Source organism: Dama dama, chromosome 30, assembly GCF_033118175.1.
Source record: "Dama dama isolate Ldn47 chromosome 30, ASM3311817v1, whole genome shotgun sequence".
NCBI lineage: Eukaryota > Metazoa > Chordata > Mammalia > Artiodactyla > Cervidae > Dama > Dama dama.
The window spans coordinates 53,198,386-53,213,643 of record NC_083710.1 but is presented as its reverse complement, the minus strand read 5'-3'; the positions used below and the strand labels follow the sequence as shown (position 1 = coordinate 53,213,643).

General features: G+C 39.1%; 1 protein-coding gene across 6 annotated transcripts in view; it reads right to left on the bottom strand.

Annotated features, from left to right (window-relative positions):
• Positions 1 to 15,258, bottom strand: part of LMO7 (LIM domain 7) — a 212,263-nt gene that overhangs the window by 17,900 nt on the left and 179,105 nt on the right. For 3 of the 6 annotated variants that reach the window (XM_061133687.1, XM_061133685.1, XM_061133684.1), the window contains 5 exons: positions 6,704 to 6,818; positions 5,462 to 5,623; positions 4,496 to 4,602; positions 3,439 to 3,499; positions 1,791 to 1,847 (listed from right to left, as the gene is read on the bottom strand). In XM_061133687.1, the coding sequence (XP_060989670.1) occupies positions 1,791 to 1,847; positions 3,439 to 3,499; positions 4,496 to 4,602; positions 5,462 to 5,623; positions 6,704 to 6,818 (502 nt within the window). Of the gene's footprint in view, positions 1 to 1,790; positions 1,848 to 3,438; positions 3,500 to 4,495; positions 4,684 to 5,461; positions 5,624 to 6,703; positions 6,819 to 15,258 lie in introns of all 6 variants that reach the window. The other 3 variants (XM_061133683.1, XM_061133686.1, XM_061133682.1) reach the window with 1 other exon arrangement.

The following is a 15,258-nucleotide window of genomic DNA, read 5'->3' as shown; positions in this document are numbered from 1 at the left end:
GGTTCTATGCCAGTATACTAAGTGACATCAGTTGTTTTCAAACAACAGTAAGTTTCTCTCTTTAGTTGCATCTGCTTGTCACTTATCTTCAGAATTCAAAGCCAGTGAAAAAGATCAACAGTGAATGCCCAAGTTATAGCCCAGCTTGAGGTGCCAGGGCAGAGATACAGGTATATTTCTAAGGAGTTTCAGGGTTCTTTTATTAACAGGGTGAATAATATTCTCATGGCCTAATAGAAAAAATTGAATTTCAAATATTACAACATCTATTCAACCCAATTTTTTTACTCGTTGCTATTCAATTACACTGTGACAGGTGTAAGTCACATTTTTCAGGGTTTACTGCCAATGAGCTACTTTTCTGAAATAAGTCACCAACAAACATGTTCATGAAATATTTCCCTTTGCTTGCCTATTATTTGAAACACAAAGATTCAGACTTCATGTGTAAACTCATGGGCAGAAGGTCATTCTTTTTATTCTTAGGGGGCCTACATAACTGTGTTTGCCTGAATATGGTACAATGATTATAAACATGTAAGCCAATTTCATAAAATACATTCTCGTACTGTATTTTTTCATTTTTCCTGAAACCTCAGCTGTCAAATTATTCACTTACACAATGAAATTTTTCAGAAAACTGCTTTTGAGATTTAGGAAAATATTCTTCCCTAAAATAGTCTGTTGAGGAAAAGTGAGTGAAAATTACAATGGAGAAAGAAAAGGAATTGCTTTATTTTAGCCAATTTGAACTAGGAGTATCACATGGTTTCAATTAAATTACCACAGAAAAATCGGAGTTGAACAAAAAATGTCAAACCCACTAAGGCTACTGACACAAATAAACTCTTGCACATGCATAGCTGGTAAGCTAGTTCTATTTATGGTTGAAAAGACATCTTAATTCATCAAAGGTGCCTAGGAGGAGATTAACACAAAATACACAGATCCAGTAAGCATCATGTTATAAGACAAGTTTGTAAATATTATGGATAACCTTAAAAGTAAGAAACAGTGACATTTTAGACACCAACAGCACACTCCCTATTGACTCTGCCATTGCATCTCAAATGTTGGATATTACTTTTAGGTTCTTGATTGCAAAACACAGCGTTCAAACTGCATCCATGAGACAGAGCATGAGACAAACGTGAATGGGAGGAAAAGCCACATGCAAGCACCCTGTGAGCAGCACTGCCCGACTACACCAACAGAGGGACTGTCAAACCATACTCGCTGACGGGTGAGTCCAAAATTTACTTTTAACTTACTTCAAAGTCAACATAGCAGTCCTAGTAACACTCCAAAGTCATCATCCTAATAGCACTCAGTGATTCTGCTCTTTATTCAGAGCATTTTCCATAACCCAAAATTTGATGTTTTAGGAGTTGGCCAATTGCATGTTGGTGTAATCTAATAGTACGCAATTCACAGGAAGCAGTAAGACATACATGAAATTTCTCATTTCTCACTGTCACCCAGTGGCAAGAAGTGTGTGTTTAAACAGCATCTCAGTTTTTTTTTTTTATTACCAAAAAAAAAAAAAAAAAAAAAACAAACTTCAGAGGTATACAAAGGACACGCAAAGACCCATTACCACAGAGGTAGACCCATGAACTGTAAGAAAAGCCTGATGACCCTAGGGAAAGAATGGAAATGGGTTATGTTGCTTGGTCATAATGATGGCCGCATTGAAGAGGCTCAGTGCCGAGCACCACAGACTATCAGGAGAGAGTGGAGAGTGGGAACAATTCCATGAAAGTACATGAATTGTTAGCTTGGCAGTTTACCTTGTTCAAAAAACTGTGATCGCCTTTTTAAGTTTTTCAAAGAAATAGGTTCAGAGGCTAGTTGAAAAATACAAAAAACAAAAAAGTATATCAATATCATGTCATTCATTTTAATCTCTCACCACTGGAAAACTAAATGATACTTGATACATTTTTCCAATCTGTAGCAATATTATTTTTCAAGTGACAAAACTGATAGCCATAGAAGATAGGGGTTATCTCAATGCACAAAGACACACATAGTTTTAGTAGTCTATAACTACGTTCAAATTAGTAACAGGAACTAATATTTTGATTAATAAATTTTAGCAGCTAGCATCACAGTTTCATAGAAGCTGAAGTACTATCTTCCACACCAGATCACACAGCTTTAGGGAAATAGAAATTAAAATTTTTTGCTTAGGCTAGTCAATTCAAATTCTCAAGTACAAGGAGAATTGCTTGTAACTAAGAGTTTCATAATACATAGAAGTTTTAGAAAAGGAACTAAAAAAATGGGGAGAACAAGAAAATAAAAAATATCCAGAGAACAATTTTTTAAAAAGCTATAATTAAAACATTCTTCTTAACTAGGCTTCCCTAGTAGCTCAGAAGGTAAAGAATCTGCCTGCAGAGCGGGAGACCTGGGTCAAGAAGATCTCCGGGAGAAGGGACTAGAAACCCACTCCAGTATTCTTGCCAGGAGAGTTCTACGGACAGAGAAGCTTGGTGGGCTAAGTCCATGGGGTGGTAAAGAATCCGACACAACTGAACAACAGACACTAACTATTTTGCTCTAGTTTCCAAGATGTTATAGCCATTAACTTTAAAAAGGAAAAAAGCAAACGGAGTCACTTCCAGCTATCATAAATTAAATACAAAAATAAATAATCAATAAAAGAAGGGAAATTTATAAACTTGGTTTGACTTTGACATCAGATATTATGAATTGACAAATGCAGACTCAAAATCACCAAACCACTGAGAAAACCCAGCCCTGTGCCTGGCAGTCTAGTTTCCTGCTAAGAGAAGCTTCAACTTCTTTGGGTTTCTCCCTGCCTATATGGACCAGATCTTTCTTATTCACTTTGTCCGCCTAAGCCACAGCACACAGAATGTGGTAGCTCAGTTATTTGTAGATGGACAGGAGAAGGCAAGGAGTGGTAACTCCATACTACAAAGTTTCCCCAGATGCTCTATGTCTGCTTTTCATTACAAATGGGCATTTTTTTTCCTAACAATCGTTATTGCCACTGGCAGTTCCCTATTACTAGGTGCTTCCAAGCTTGACCCTTTGACAACAATTAAGGGAAAAAGGACACCTCACACATTGTTTCATATTTAACTAAGATTCCCCTTGCCAGCCCACCATAGCAAGAAGGCTGATGGCCTCCAGAAAACCAGTCTTTCTTATTTGAATTAGACACATAGGCGCTCAGGGCTCCTGCAGAGGCTGCCAAAGCTTTGTTTGCAGTTCCTGGACTATTCAACATTGGAACTGAACGCCTTTCCACCTGGCTGCAATTGGATCTGTGTGCTAACCTTTGAGTTTCAACTTGCACTGGATCAGTTTTGCTTTCACTCACAGATATTAATTTTTATAATAGCAGAACTTGAGTGCAGTGACTTTTCCTATATTTTAAATGTAAGCTATTAAGGCAATGTTTACCTTTTGATTCAAAAGTATTGCTTTCATCACGAATTCCATTGATTTCTTTTGATTCAGTATTCTAGAAAGGATAAAAATGGCAGTTAACATTCTCTCCAGTTGGACACTGGGCTTAAATAATCCATTTCTCATCAGTAAACATATCTGCTAACAGGATGAGCTTTTCAGGATATTAATATATTCCTTATAGCCTTTTACATATAATAGAAATGTAATTTTTTCATTGTTTTTTAGGAGCTGTGGAAAATTACTGACTAACTGCAAGCATGAATGGCTTTAAGTTCAACCAGTCGTTAATTTTCCAAGAAACATGATGGGCTAAATAACCATTTGTCCATTTGCTTTATGTTTGTGAGTAAGCAACACAGTCATATAGAACCCTCTAGCATTTAAACCTTTCTCATACAAGGTTGCAGAATCTCCTTGTTAGGCAAAAGGAAGCATCTTGGGATAACAACAATTATATCTAGGGAGCCAATATAAGCACATTTATTTGAAAATGTAAATTTAATTATTACTTTGATACTTAGAAAAGTGCTTACATTCTAATTACTTTTAATCAATTAATGTAACTGCGCATCTCTTAACTACATATGTAATTCTACCCATCAAATTCACCCACACAAGAACTAAAACTGTTTCATGAGGTTTTTAAACTGCACACAATTACTATACTTATTTTACCAGTAAAGACTAAGGAAAGCATAGAAAAGTTTAGCATATAATTCTACATAATTAACTTCTTCACATTCACAACGATCTGAGAGATGGGTATAATGATGAACGGTTGGTAAGAAACACCTATAAAAGACCACTGTGGGATCTTTAGATTATTTTCATTATATAACTCACTATTACTCATAATTATTCATGAGCAATGCCTTATGATTTTCAAAGATATATTTTACTCTCATTACTATAAATTACCTTATTAATTATCTATGCTTTTAAAATAGCATCAAAATTGTTCAAAGAAAGTACATTCTTCCCCCACCTCCAACACACTTCCTATAGTTGCTTTGCTCTACCCATTACTAACACTTCTCAAAATACTTACAGAACTCTGAAGGCTTTCCGAGAAATCGGTTGTTACTGACAGATTTGAAGCTTTCTCTGAGCTGTAAATTCCAGAAGTGGCATCAATCCACTTTGTTTCAGGTGAACCTATAATTTTGGTAGCCATACTGGTGAGATTGAGGGTTTTATGCCGTGTAAATGGCAGGGAAGTCTGGTCTTTGCCCCAATCTGATTGTCACATGAAGATCAAGAAATGAGTACACATAAATGTAGAAGTGGAGAGAACAAAGTTACTGAAATGTACACATAAACCAGACACACACACACGACAAATAAATCAGACAGTGTGTGAAAGAAATGAAGAGTTCAGGCCTTTTACCAACAGATAGCCTTCCAAAACCAGAGGGTTAGAGCACGTTAATAATGAAAAGACTGGCAAATTTGCTGAATCTTTCTGTAAACCAGGACTGGATACTATATTTTGATATCCTAAGTTCGTAGGTCTGGGAAAGCTTAATGCACTTCCCCATCTAACCTCGACAATTAAGAAACACAATGATAAATGGACATGGAAAGTTCCTTGAGAGGCAACAACTGGGATACTGACCTACTGTATTCTTTCTTATACCAGTTACAGTCAGAATGCTGTAGAGGAAGTGAAACCATGGTGTAATTCTTAATATTCAACATCAGCATATAACTCCCAAATGCAGACACAATTACAAGAGCCTTCAGTTGCTATCTGCATTCAAAGCCAGTTCAGCACATCAATCAGTCAATAAATAGTGTAGAATTCAGTAAATTTGCTAGTGAAAAGTTTTCAGACAGAACATCCAAAGAAATATCATTCAAGATGTTTCAACATAACCACAAACAACTTTCAGCCAAAAAACAAAAAAGTGAAATGGAGAGAGAAAAAAATGTTATTGAAGCAAGCTGTTATAACCACTTGCCAAAGACCAGCTCCCAGTTTAGAAAGTCAAACGCAGTGGGATAACCAACTCACCAGACTTTCCATAGCGCCTGATATCCATAACTAGGCTCCCAGTTTCCTGGGCCTTAGCCATGGTTTCCTCCCACTCTTTTGTGTCCTTATATGAAAACCTGGTGTTGTTGATAGCAATAATTTCATCATCTACCTGTAGCTGAGAAAATTCTGCTGGGCTACCTAAATAAAGCAAAATAAATGAAACCACCAATGAAAAATAAAAACATGTTCTACTAGTCACTGCTCATTTAAATTAAGGAAAATAATGACTTCTTAACATCACCTAAGCATTTCTCTTATCTTTTCAGTTGCAGAAGAGTCACAGAATTTCTTAAAGTTATCAAACATCTGAGTAGCTACAAAATTACAAGGCAACCAAAGGTATTTTTTTTATTCTATGATATGTATCTTTCTTATCATTTAAAGGAGAAATGATAAAGCCATCTATTCAATAAAATTGCTTTATTAACCTAAGAAGAAAAATTTTAAGTATGTTTAAATTAAAAACGTAAAGTATATATTGTACTTTAGCTGAGCTTCCAAAGCCAGATGCGCTCTGGAATGGAGAGAAAAAAAAAAAAAAAGGTCACTTAAAATGGCTTAAAATTACTACCTATCATTATCTAATTAAATCAGGCTTGAAGTCTCAAAGAAATAACCAGAGTGAGTATTCATTTTCATATAGCTAAAACATGCAAATGAGGAACTCCTCGTATATACAAAAGCTTTCATTTAATTTCAGGTCTTGTAATATTTTGCTAAGAGTTCCTGGGCCTAATTTGGAATAATCCTGGGTGGAGGAGGGGCAATCCTTTTTGTAAAAGTCCTGAAGCATCCTCCGGGGTCCATGGGCAGCAGATCCATTAGATGCTCAGAAAACACTGATGATATATAGTACCTATGTATCCACCACAAACACAAGGACAGTTCTTTCTGGATCTTCAGTTTAGTAATTTGCTAGTATTTCCAAATATTAAGTCTAAAATGTTGATAAATGAATTCTGTAACACTCACAAAATTATGGCTCTTCAAAACTAAAATTAACTAGGCAAGATCAAACAATATGTAATTCATAACTCCATTAGTCTCCAGGAAGAAGACACATCTCTTCACTTTACTGCTGCATTTTTTACATGTGTTTTCTCCTCCTCTACCAAATAAGCAAATTTCTGGGCTGGGAGAGGGGGTGGGAGGGGGACGTTGAACAGCAAAGGACAACAAACAAGAAAAAACTACAGTAGGGCAAAATCTATGATTTACCTGCTTCAACTGATGCTACGAAGATCCTGGAAAAAGCCCATTTTACTGTAAACCCAAAGTCAAGACTGCTCCCAGGCGTCTGGTTTATGCTGATTCTCATATCACTGAACTGATCCTGAAAACAAACACGAAACGGTGGGATCAAGTGTCCCTGGCACCCACATGGAGGAAAGTCTATCTGCCAAAGAAGGGAGGCTGCGTGCAGGGCACACTGGAATTATTTCATGATAAACCAGAAACACCATTCTTCTCCTCCCTGGGTTTGGTAAAACTTTCATTTATGTAAATATTTCTCAGTTTATTATTTTCTGCTAAAATAAGGGAAATCTTTATAACTATGGCTATTGTTCTTTGCATGAATACTATAAATCAGTTGATTTATACCGATAAAGCTTAGGCTTTTGCTCATCATACGCTCAAGCCTCAGTTTTAGACCATTTCTTGTTACCCAGGAATGGAGTTGACTGAGAAGATATGGCATATATATACACTATACACACACACACACACACACATATATACACAAAATGGAACATTATTCAGCCATGAGGAAAAGGATATCCTGCCATCTGGAACAATTTGGAAGAAACTTGAGGACACCATGCTAAAGTGAGGTAAGTCAGACAAAGGAAAAGTGAAAGTGAAAGTGAAGTCACTCAGTCCTGTACGACTCTTTGTGACCCCATGGACTGCAGCCCACCAGGCTCCTCCGTCCATGGGATTTTTCAGGCAAGAGTACTGGAGTGGGTTGCCATTTCCTTCTCCAAGACAAAGGAAGACAAGTACATATAATATCACTTATATGTCGAATCTCAAAGCCAAACTCATAAAACAGGGAGTAAAGTGGTGGTTACAAGGGGATGGGGGTGAGAGGAAAGAACAGATGGTCTTTAAGGTACAAACTTGTAATGAACAGTAAAAGGAGCCCTAGAGATCTAATACACAATATTGTGACTATAAATAATATCTTACTATAATCAAACTTGCTAAGAGAGTAGAATTTCCAACCATAAAGAGAAAAGATAATTATGTAATGTGAAAGATGTTAATTATCACTACAAAGGCAATCACATTACAATATATAAATGTATCAAATTAACATGCTGTTCTTTCAAAATTTACCCATTCTATCTCAAATATATGGCAACAAAATGCCACTTTGAAAACACAAAAAAGATTTAAATCACTTATTTTTAAAATTCCACCATACTTTAAAAAAACTACCTCCAGTGTTTAACATATTTAGCTGAATAATTTTGAGGGGTTTGTAGGCACAAATTCAACAACCAGAATCACTTTTCTAGGAGTGGTACCATTCCCTAATGGGCATCTCTATGTCTGCCAAGACATTTTTGCTTCTCCTACTGCTTCATGAAGATGTAGTGGTAAAAGCTACTTATGCTGCAAAATGCAGAACTAGGTCACTCCCGAGGAACCACTAGTAAGATGCCAAGAGGGCCCCTGAGACACCATGAGCTCCAGGCCACAACCTCCTTGAAGTAACAGCAGCCCATAAACACAAGAGCCTCTTGGACAGCTGGCAGACCTTTATTCCCATCTCCACTACAGTCCACAGCAACAAATTCTCAGTTTCATGGACTTTAAGCCATTTTCCAAAGAAATGTTTTCAGTTTTACAGTATACTATGTCTGTGAAAAATTTAATTAATCTCCATAATTTATATTTTTTGTTTGGGGTAAAGAGTAGACATAAATTTGAGCCTTTGTGTCCAGATCAGTGTTTCCAGCTCTTTGATTCACAATTATCAAGAACTTAGACTTAATTGTTTAAAAAGAAAAATTCCTCTTAAAGTCACTTTATTTTCCAGGAAAAACCTATAACTTCTCAATTTTAATTTGGCAGTTAAACCCAGACCTAGGACCAGTGGGCAATTCACAAATTTTTGCACCTTTAAAATAAGTTTAAAATTCAAGTGACTATATTCTAAGAAAAACTGTGATATTACATATGAATTAGAAGGAAGACAAGAGAGGCACTGAATAAAGGATCAAGAATTTTCTGTATTATATGGACATGGAAGTAAGTGCTATAACAATATACACTTACTCATTTGTTCAACATACATTTATTATGCATCCATTCCGATTAAAACACTTAGGAAATAAAGATGAATTAGGCATAGTCCTAAGTCTCAAGAAATAATTACTGACTCTTCAAGAGTGGGTACAGACTTTTTTAAGAAAAAATAACAGTGTAGCTAAGAATATAGAAACTTTTTTTTCATCAGACATCATATAAGGCAGTTGAAATATGGGAACCGAGATGTAGGTAGTAAGAATACTCATTAATGATCAGCCTGATGGATACCAGTCACTGGAATACAATAAAACTCTGCTATGAATAGAAAAAAATTACTGGTAAGTTCTACTCCTTAACCAAAACCACCACACACTTAGAGATGACTCAATGAAAATAAGTGGTCATCTTCACCACTCTTACCCAACTCCACTCCTCCATACTCTGACCTAAAGCCAATTAGAGTGCAGAATCTATTGCTATATAAGGCCACAGAGACAAACAATGGATTAGAAATTCCAAGATACTAACTGAGGTTTTTTATATCTTGAAGAATAAGAGACAGGACAGAGTTTTAATAAACAGTTCCAAACTACAATAAAGAATACTTTGTGGGCAAGAGTAAGTGAACAGTATCCTGTTGCACCAAACACAGGATAAAAGAGAATGAGCTTAAGCCATAGATGGAAGAGCCTCACAATTGTATTAGACCAGAAGAATTGTCTTCTAAAGGACTGCTCTTACCTGGAGCTAAATCTCTACTTGAACATAATAAAAGGGCAAACAACCACCTCTCTGAAACAGTTAACAGAGGAGGTCAGCCTCATTGTGGCCACAGTCTGGCAGCCTATTACGTGGGTCCTGGGGAAGCACACAGACAAAGGAGAGAGAACCAATTACAGGTCTATTTCTATCAACAGCCAGGTAGCCTCAGGCATTTCACTGAGTCTGGCAGAGACTTTCCTCTCACAATGGCATTAATTTTTAAGCTTCCAGTTTCCAAAACCCTATTTTCCCATGCAGACCATCTTCCTCTCAAAACCTATACCAAAAGGATTAAAGTGGGTGGTCACGGTTCAAGGAAAGGGCCCCAGAGACCCCTCTTGCATGGCTTCCTCCAAGTACAGTCACTGTGGCATGTGTGTGGAATCCTGGGTTCTTGAATTAGATTATCCTTGAAACTTTTTGTAGGTAAAGTGGCTTTCCCTGGTGGCCCAGATGGTAAAGAATACACCTGCAATGTGGGAGACCTGGGTTTGATCCTTGGGTCAGGTAGATCCACTGGAGAAAGGATTGGCTACCTACTCTATATTCTTGCCTGGAAAATCCCATGGACAGAGGGGCCTGGAGGGTTACAGTCCATGGGGTTGCAAAAAGTCAGACATGACTGAGCAACTAACATATGTCTATAATTAGAGTCACACATAATCCATTCAACTCTGATTTCACTTAGGATTTGTGCCTCCTGGTTTTTCTCATGAGAAATATGCCATGTGAGGATTTTACAAAGGGTCCAAGTTTCAGAAGATGATGTTATGGGAATTTTCTTTTGAACTGGATGGAACCAGGAATATACATTATTGGGGGAAATCTAGAGTCTTGATGACTGGTAAAGAACTACGCCAAGTGGTGACAGTTGCCTATTCTGGTAAAGATAGAGTACAATCACCAACATACCAGCATCGAAAATAAAAACAACTTTCCTCAATTTAAACAGAAATATACACTTTTTAATTTCTCCTCATTCTTCTCAACCTCTCTTAGTCATCTGACGTTCTCTAGAATTTTTTATTCACTTATTTTTATTTTTGCCTATGCTGGGTCTTCATTGCTGTGTGGGCTTTTCTCTAGTTGCTGCAAGCAGGGGCTACTCTCCAGTTGTGCTGCTTGAGCTTCTCTTATTGTGGAGCATGGGCTCTAGGGTTCCCGGGTTTCATTAGTTTTGTCACGTGGGCTCAGCAGTTGCAGTCTGCAAGCTCTAGAGCACAGTTGTGGTGTGGGATCTTCCTGGATCAGAGATCGAACCCATGTCTCTTGCACTGGCAGGAGGCACCAGCAAAGCCCAGAAATACAGACTTGAAGCTGAGATTTTTCCAACAAAAATAGGATTATCTGGCATAGCCATAAGCAGACTGATTTTTATGAGGTCTAATGAATTAATAGGGCTTCCCTGACACCTCAGTTGGTAAAGAATCCACCTGCAATGCAGGAGTCCCTGGTTCAACTCCTGGTTGGGAAGATCTGCTGGAGAAGGGATAGGCTACCTACTCCACTATTCTTGGGCTTCCCTCGAGGCTCAGCTGATACAGAATCCACCTGCAACACGGGAGACCTGGATTTGATTCCTGGATTGGATTCTAGTATCACCACAGATGGAAAGTAATGAACAGCAGGGTCAACTTTATATACTAACAAGTCAGATGGGCATTCGCAAACTTTGTTGATCAGATAAGCCTGTTCACTTAAAAGAGAGCCTACTTCAGTCGATAAAATAAAAATACACTAAAAGTAGATTTAGGCTGTAAAATCATAAATAACAAAGGAAACAGACAATCTTTGATGTTGGCTACATGGTTCTTTTGTGTCTTTTTTTTTTTCTTTGTGTTTTTTTTCAGGGTCTTAGTGGATGAGAACATAGTGAAAGTGAAAGTCGCTCAGTCGTGTCCGACTCTTTGCCACCCCGTGGACTATACAGTCCATGGAATTCTCCAGGCCAGAATACTGGAGTGGGTAGCCTTTCCCTTCTCCAGGGGATCTTCCCAACCCAGAGATTGAACCCAGGTCCCCTACATTGCAGGCAGACCCTTTACCAGCTGAGCCACAAGGGAAGCCATAGCGAGTAGCCCTCAAATCATGGCGCAGCTCATCCTTCACTGAAGATGAGTCTCTATCTACCTTCTCCCCTTCCCCATGATCCACCCCAAGGAAGCAGGTGGTCCTGCCAGCTCTACCACTTGACTCAGCCCATTCCCAAGCTTATCTCTTACCGATCAAATCCATTTTCAGCCCTCATCCCATCGGGCACTACCAACGCCTCTGGCTTTCAGGAAACAGACTTCCAAGTCGCCCATTATCTGGTTCCTCCGGCCTTTCTTCTCCATCCCTCGGCCACCTCCTGATTTCATTAGTGTGTTCCTCTTCTTTCTAGTTTCCTTCTGTTGCTGCTCCTCTTCCCTAGTCAGTCTCCCACTTTCTTGACCACATGTTTTCCTGAGTAAACCTCATGCATGGTCATCAACTACTACCTAAGTCCCAACACATTCAAAATTATATTTATTCTCTTCCTCCCTAAACCTGCTCTTCTACCTCTTGCTTTTCACATATGGGTTAATTACCTCACTATTCAACCAGAAGCCCAAGTTAGAAACATTAGGTTCTTTCTGGGCCTCTTCCTCCTTCCTCCCCCTAAATGCTCCCCAGGCTACCTCTACACAATGCCCCCCCCCCCCACAATCCATCACACACATGCCCTTAATAAAGTGTTAGCAAGTCCACAAGCCACAAATCTACCTTGAATATCCCCCATCCTTCCATCCTTTAAGCTCATCTTAACTCAGGTCATAGCTTCCCTCTAAACTGCCCTGGGTAACCTTCTAATTGGCTCTCCTGCCTCCAGCCTTTCCTTCTTCCCATCTTCCCCACAGCTGCCTGAACTTTAGTTACAGAAAATGCCAATTATTATATCACACTCTGTTTTAAAATTTCTGGTAGCTCCTTATTGCCTACTGGGTAGATTTCAAAGTCTGAATCTCAGAATTAGATTCAATTGGGCTAAGTTTTAATAAATATCTACCTTCTTTCAAAATAATTTTAAGAATGATTTTCTCTTTATGAACCAGAAGATATTTCAGTCCACACTGGCTCTAAATTCTAAGCACATGGCGATGTTAAAATAAGTCAACATTTGGTGTTTTAACTAGATACAAGGTTCTTTTCCAATTTAAGCATGTCACATTTCAAAAAAAATAAATTAGGGTCAGAGAAATTGCAACTGTGGCCTAAGAATCTAACCAGCCTGGGGCATGTTACATAACTTTTAAATCTCAAGTATTTCACTGGTAAAAGTGAGGATAATACCATATACTTTGCTAAGTTATTGAGGGGATTAAATGAAATATTTAAACGGTGCCAAGGCACATAGGTGATGCCCATTAATTATCTTCTTTTTCCCATGGAAACAATGTTATACATGGTAATATATGCTGCTTAGGCAGTTTCCAGAACAACAAAAGAAATTCTTATTTAACTCTCACACACATGGCTCTAAAGGTATTATAATAGAACTCGGTCAACATTCAGCAAATACTTACAGGTACAGGCACTGCACTAACAGCGAGCAAAATAGACTAGCTTCCCACCCTTGGAGAGATTAGGGTCCAGTGAAGGTGACAAGCAGGTAAGATGCACAGGAGGAAGCTGTGAGAAGGGAAAACCTGGGTACTCTTAAAAGAGGCACTACTGCAGACTTGGGCATCAGAGGTGTAAAAAGCTTCCTTCCCTCCACATGTATTTATCATCCTGATTCTGGGTTCTGATTTAATAATCTGGAGCAAAGGTCCTGAAATAAGGACTTGGTTGAGATTTGAGAGCAGAGGGCTCAGACAAGACAGAAAACAAAACAAAAACCTGGGCAACACCCTTCTGCGGGGAACAGGCACATGCAAGGCAGTCGGAGCAGGCTGGAGGACTCGGGGAGCCAAACTGCTCCCTCTTGCTCTGGGTTCCCCCGAGAATCGCCCTGCTAGCCTGGAATGGCAAGGGAGAAGGAAAAAGAAGCACTCCCATAAAAGAAGTAGGGAAGAAAGGGAAAGAGAGCGAAATAAAACTCCAGATCAGCAGTGGAATGAGAAAGAAATTCCTGAGCAGATTTTAAATGAGGTAATTACGCTCTTCCTTCATTAAGTCTTTGCTCTTTATGCTATGAACTCCCTTCATACCATAATTCTGTGTCAGGCTACTAGCCCATCTCTGCCCTTAGATTTCACCTCCTTAAAATAATTCTCTAGAACGTCACAGTGCTCCCATTCCTTTAATACCCCTTAATCCTAAAATTCCCACATTAAAGTACCTATAAGGACCTGAATAACTTGCTGCATCAAGTTCATACTTCAGTCTAGTCATAAAGGCCTTGAATGCCATTCATGTCGGTAAACCCTTAAATGCCAACTGAAAAGCCGAAAAGTAAAAACAATGAACGTGTTAGTTGCTTAGTCATGTCTTGACTCTTTGTGACCCCATGGACTGTAGCCCACCAGGCTCCTCTGTCCATGGAATTCTCCAGCCAAGAATACTGAAGTGAGTAGCCATTCTCTTCTTCAGGGGATCTTCCTACCCAGGTTGGGTCTCCTGCATTGCAGGCAGCCTGAGCCACCAGGGAAGAATACCAGTGAAGGAGAAACAAACATATGGACAAGAAAAAAATTCAGCGAATGAAACTTTCAAGGGTGAAAAATTCAGTTCCAACAAGGGAGAGGAAACAGACATTTTGACCCAGGAAGGAACAAATCCTCTGGGCTTTGAAGGAACAGGAAGACTTCAAAACACAGAGATGGTTAAAATGAACATTTTAAAATAGGGCAACAATAAGAACAAAAATACACATGATGTGTTCATGAAAGTGAATGGTGTGTTTCAGAGAAGTCGAGCAGTCTCACGTGAGGAGCTTTCAGCTACTTCCCCTCTCTTTCTCACAACATAGGGTGATGTAGGCAACCTCGAGCCACATGGCCTAAGTTCACATCCTGACTCCATCACTCAGTACCCTGTGTGGACGTGGAGAAGTATCACGACCACTTCATGCCTCCATTTCCACAGCGACAAAACAGCAAGAAGAGGTTCATTGTGAGGATTCAATAAAATCATGCCCTGCCAAGCCTACTGACACGACAAGCATTCAGTAAACATGAGCTGTGCCAGTGCTACAGAGAGAATTTGGCACCGGTCATGAGGGACCGCAGTGTTCCCCTGAGTGCTCTGAACTTCACTGAAGGAGCCGCAGCATGGCACTGGGGCCTTTGAAGCAGAGAAGTTACCCAGTCCAGCCTGGCATCATGCAAGTTAATCTGGGGCCAGCCTTGTGTAGGATGCACAAAGATCTGTGACTATTTACAAAGTGTTTGCATTGATGAGGGAAAGGGCTGCAACTAGGGTAACGGAAGCAAGGATAGAAAAGGGTAACAACGTCAAGAGAGATGCTGTAGGAAGACAGGAAAGGATACTGCCCACACACGTGTAGTAAAGGAAGAAGACCTGAAGAACACTCTTTTACAAAGCTACCAAGTTGTCCACCTGAAACCAATAGAATACCGCAAATCAACTATGCTTCAGTTAAAAGAGAAAGACATCTCAATGCTCAGCCAGACACTACTTTTTATTTTTCTCTACTCTGAACTCCTAGAACTGGATAACTTGCAGGCGTGTTGCATTCACCCTTGCCATACTGGTCCTAGTCTGTTCTGTGCATTCCACACCCTTTTCCCAGGTCAGCAAGCACCCTCTGTGTGATAAGAGCAGGGCAG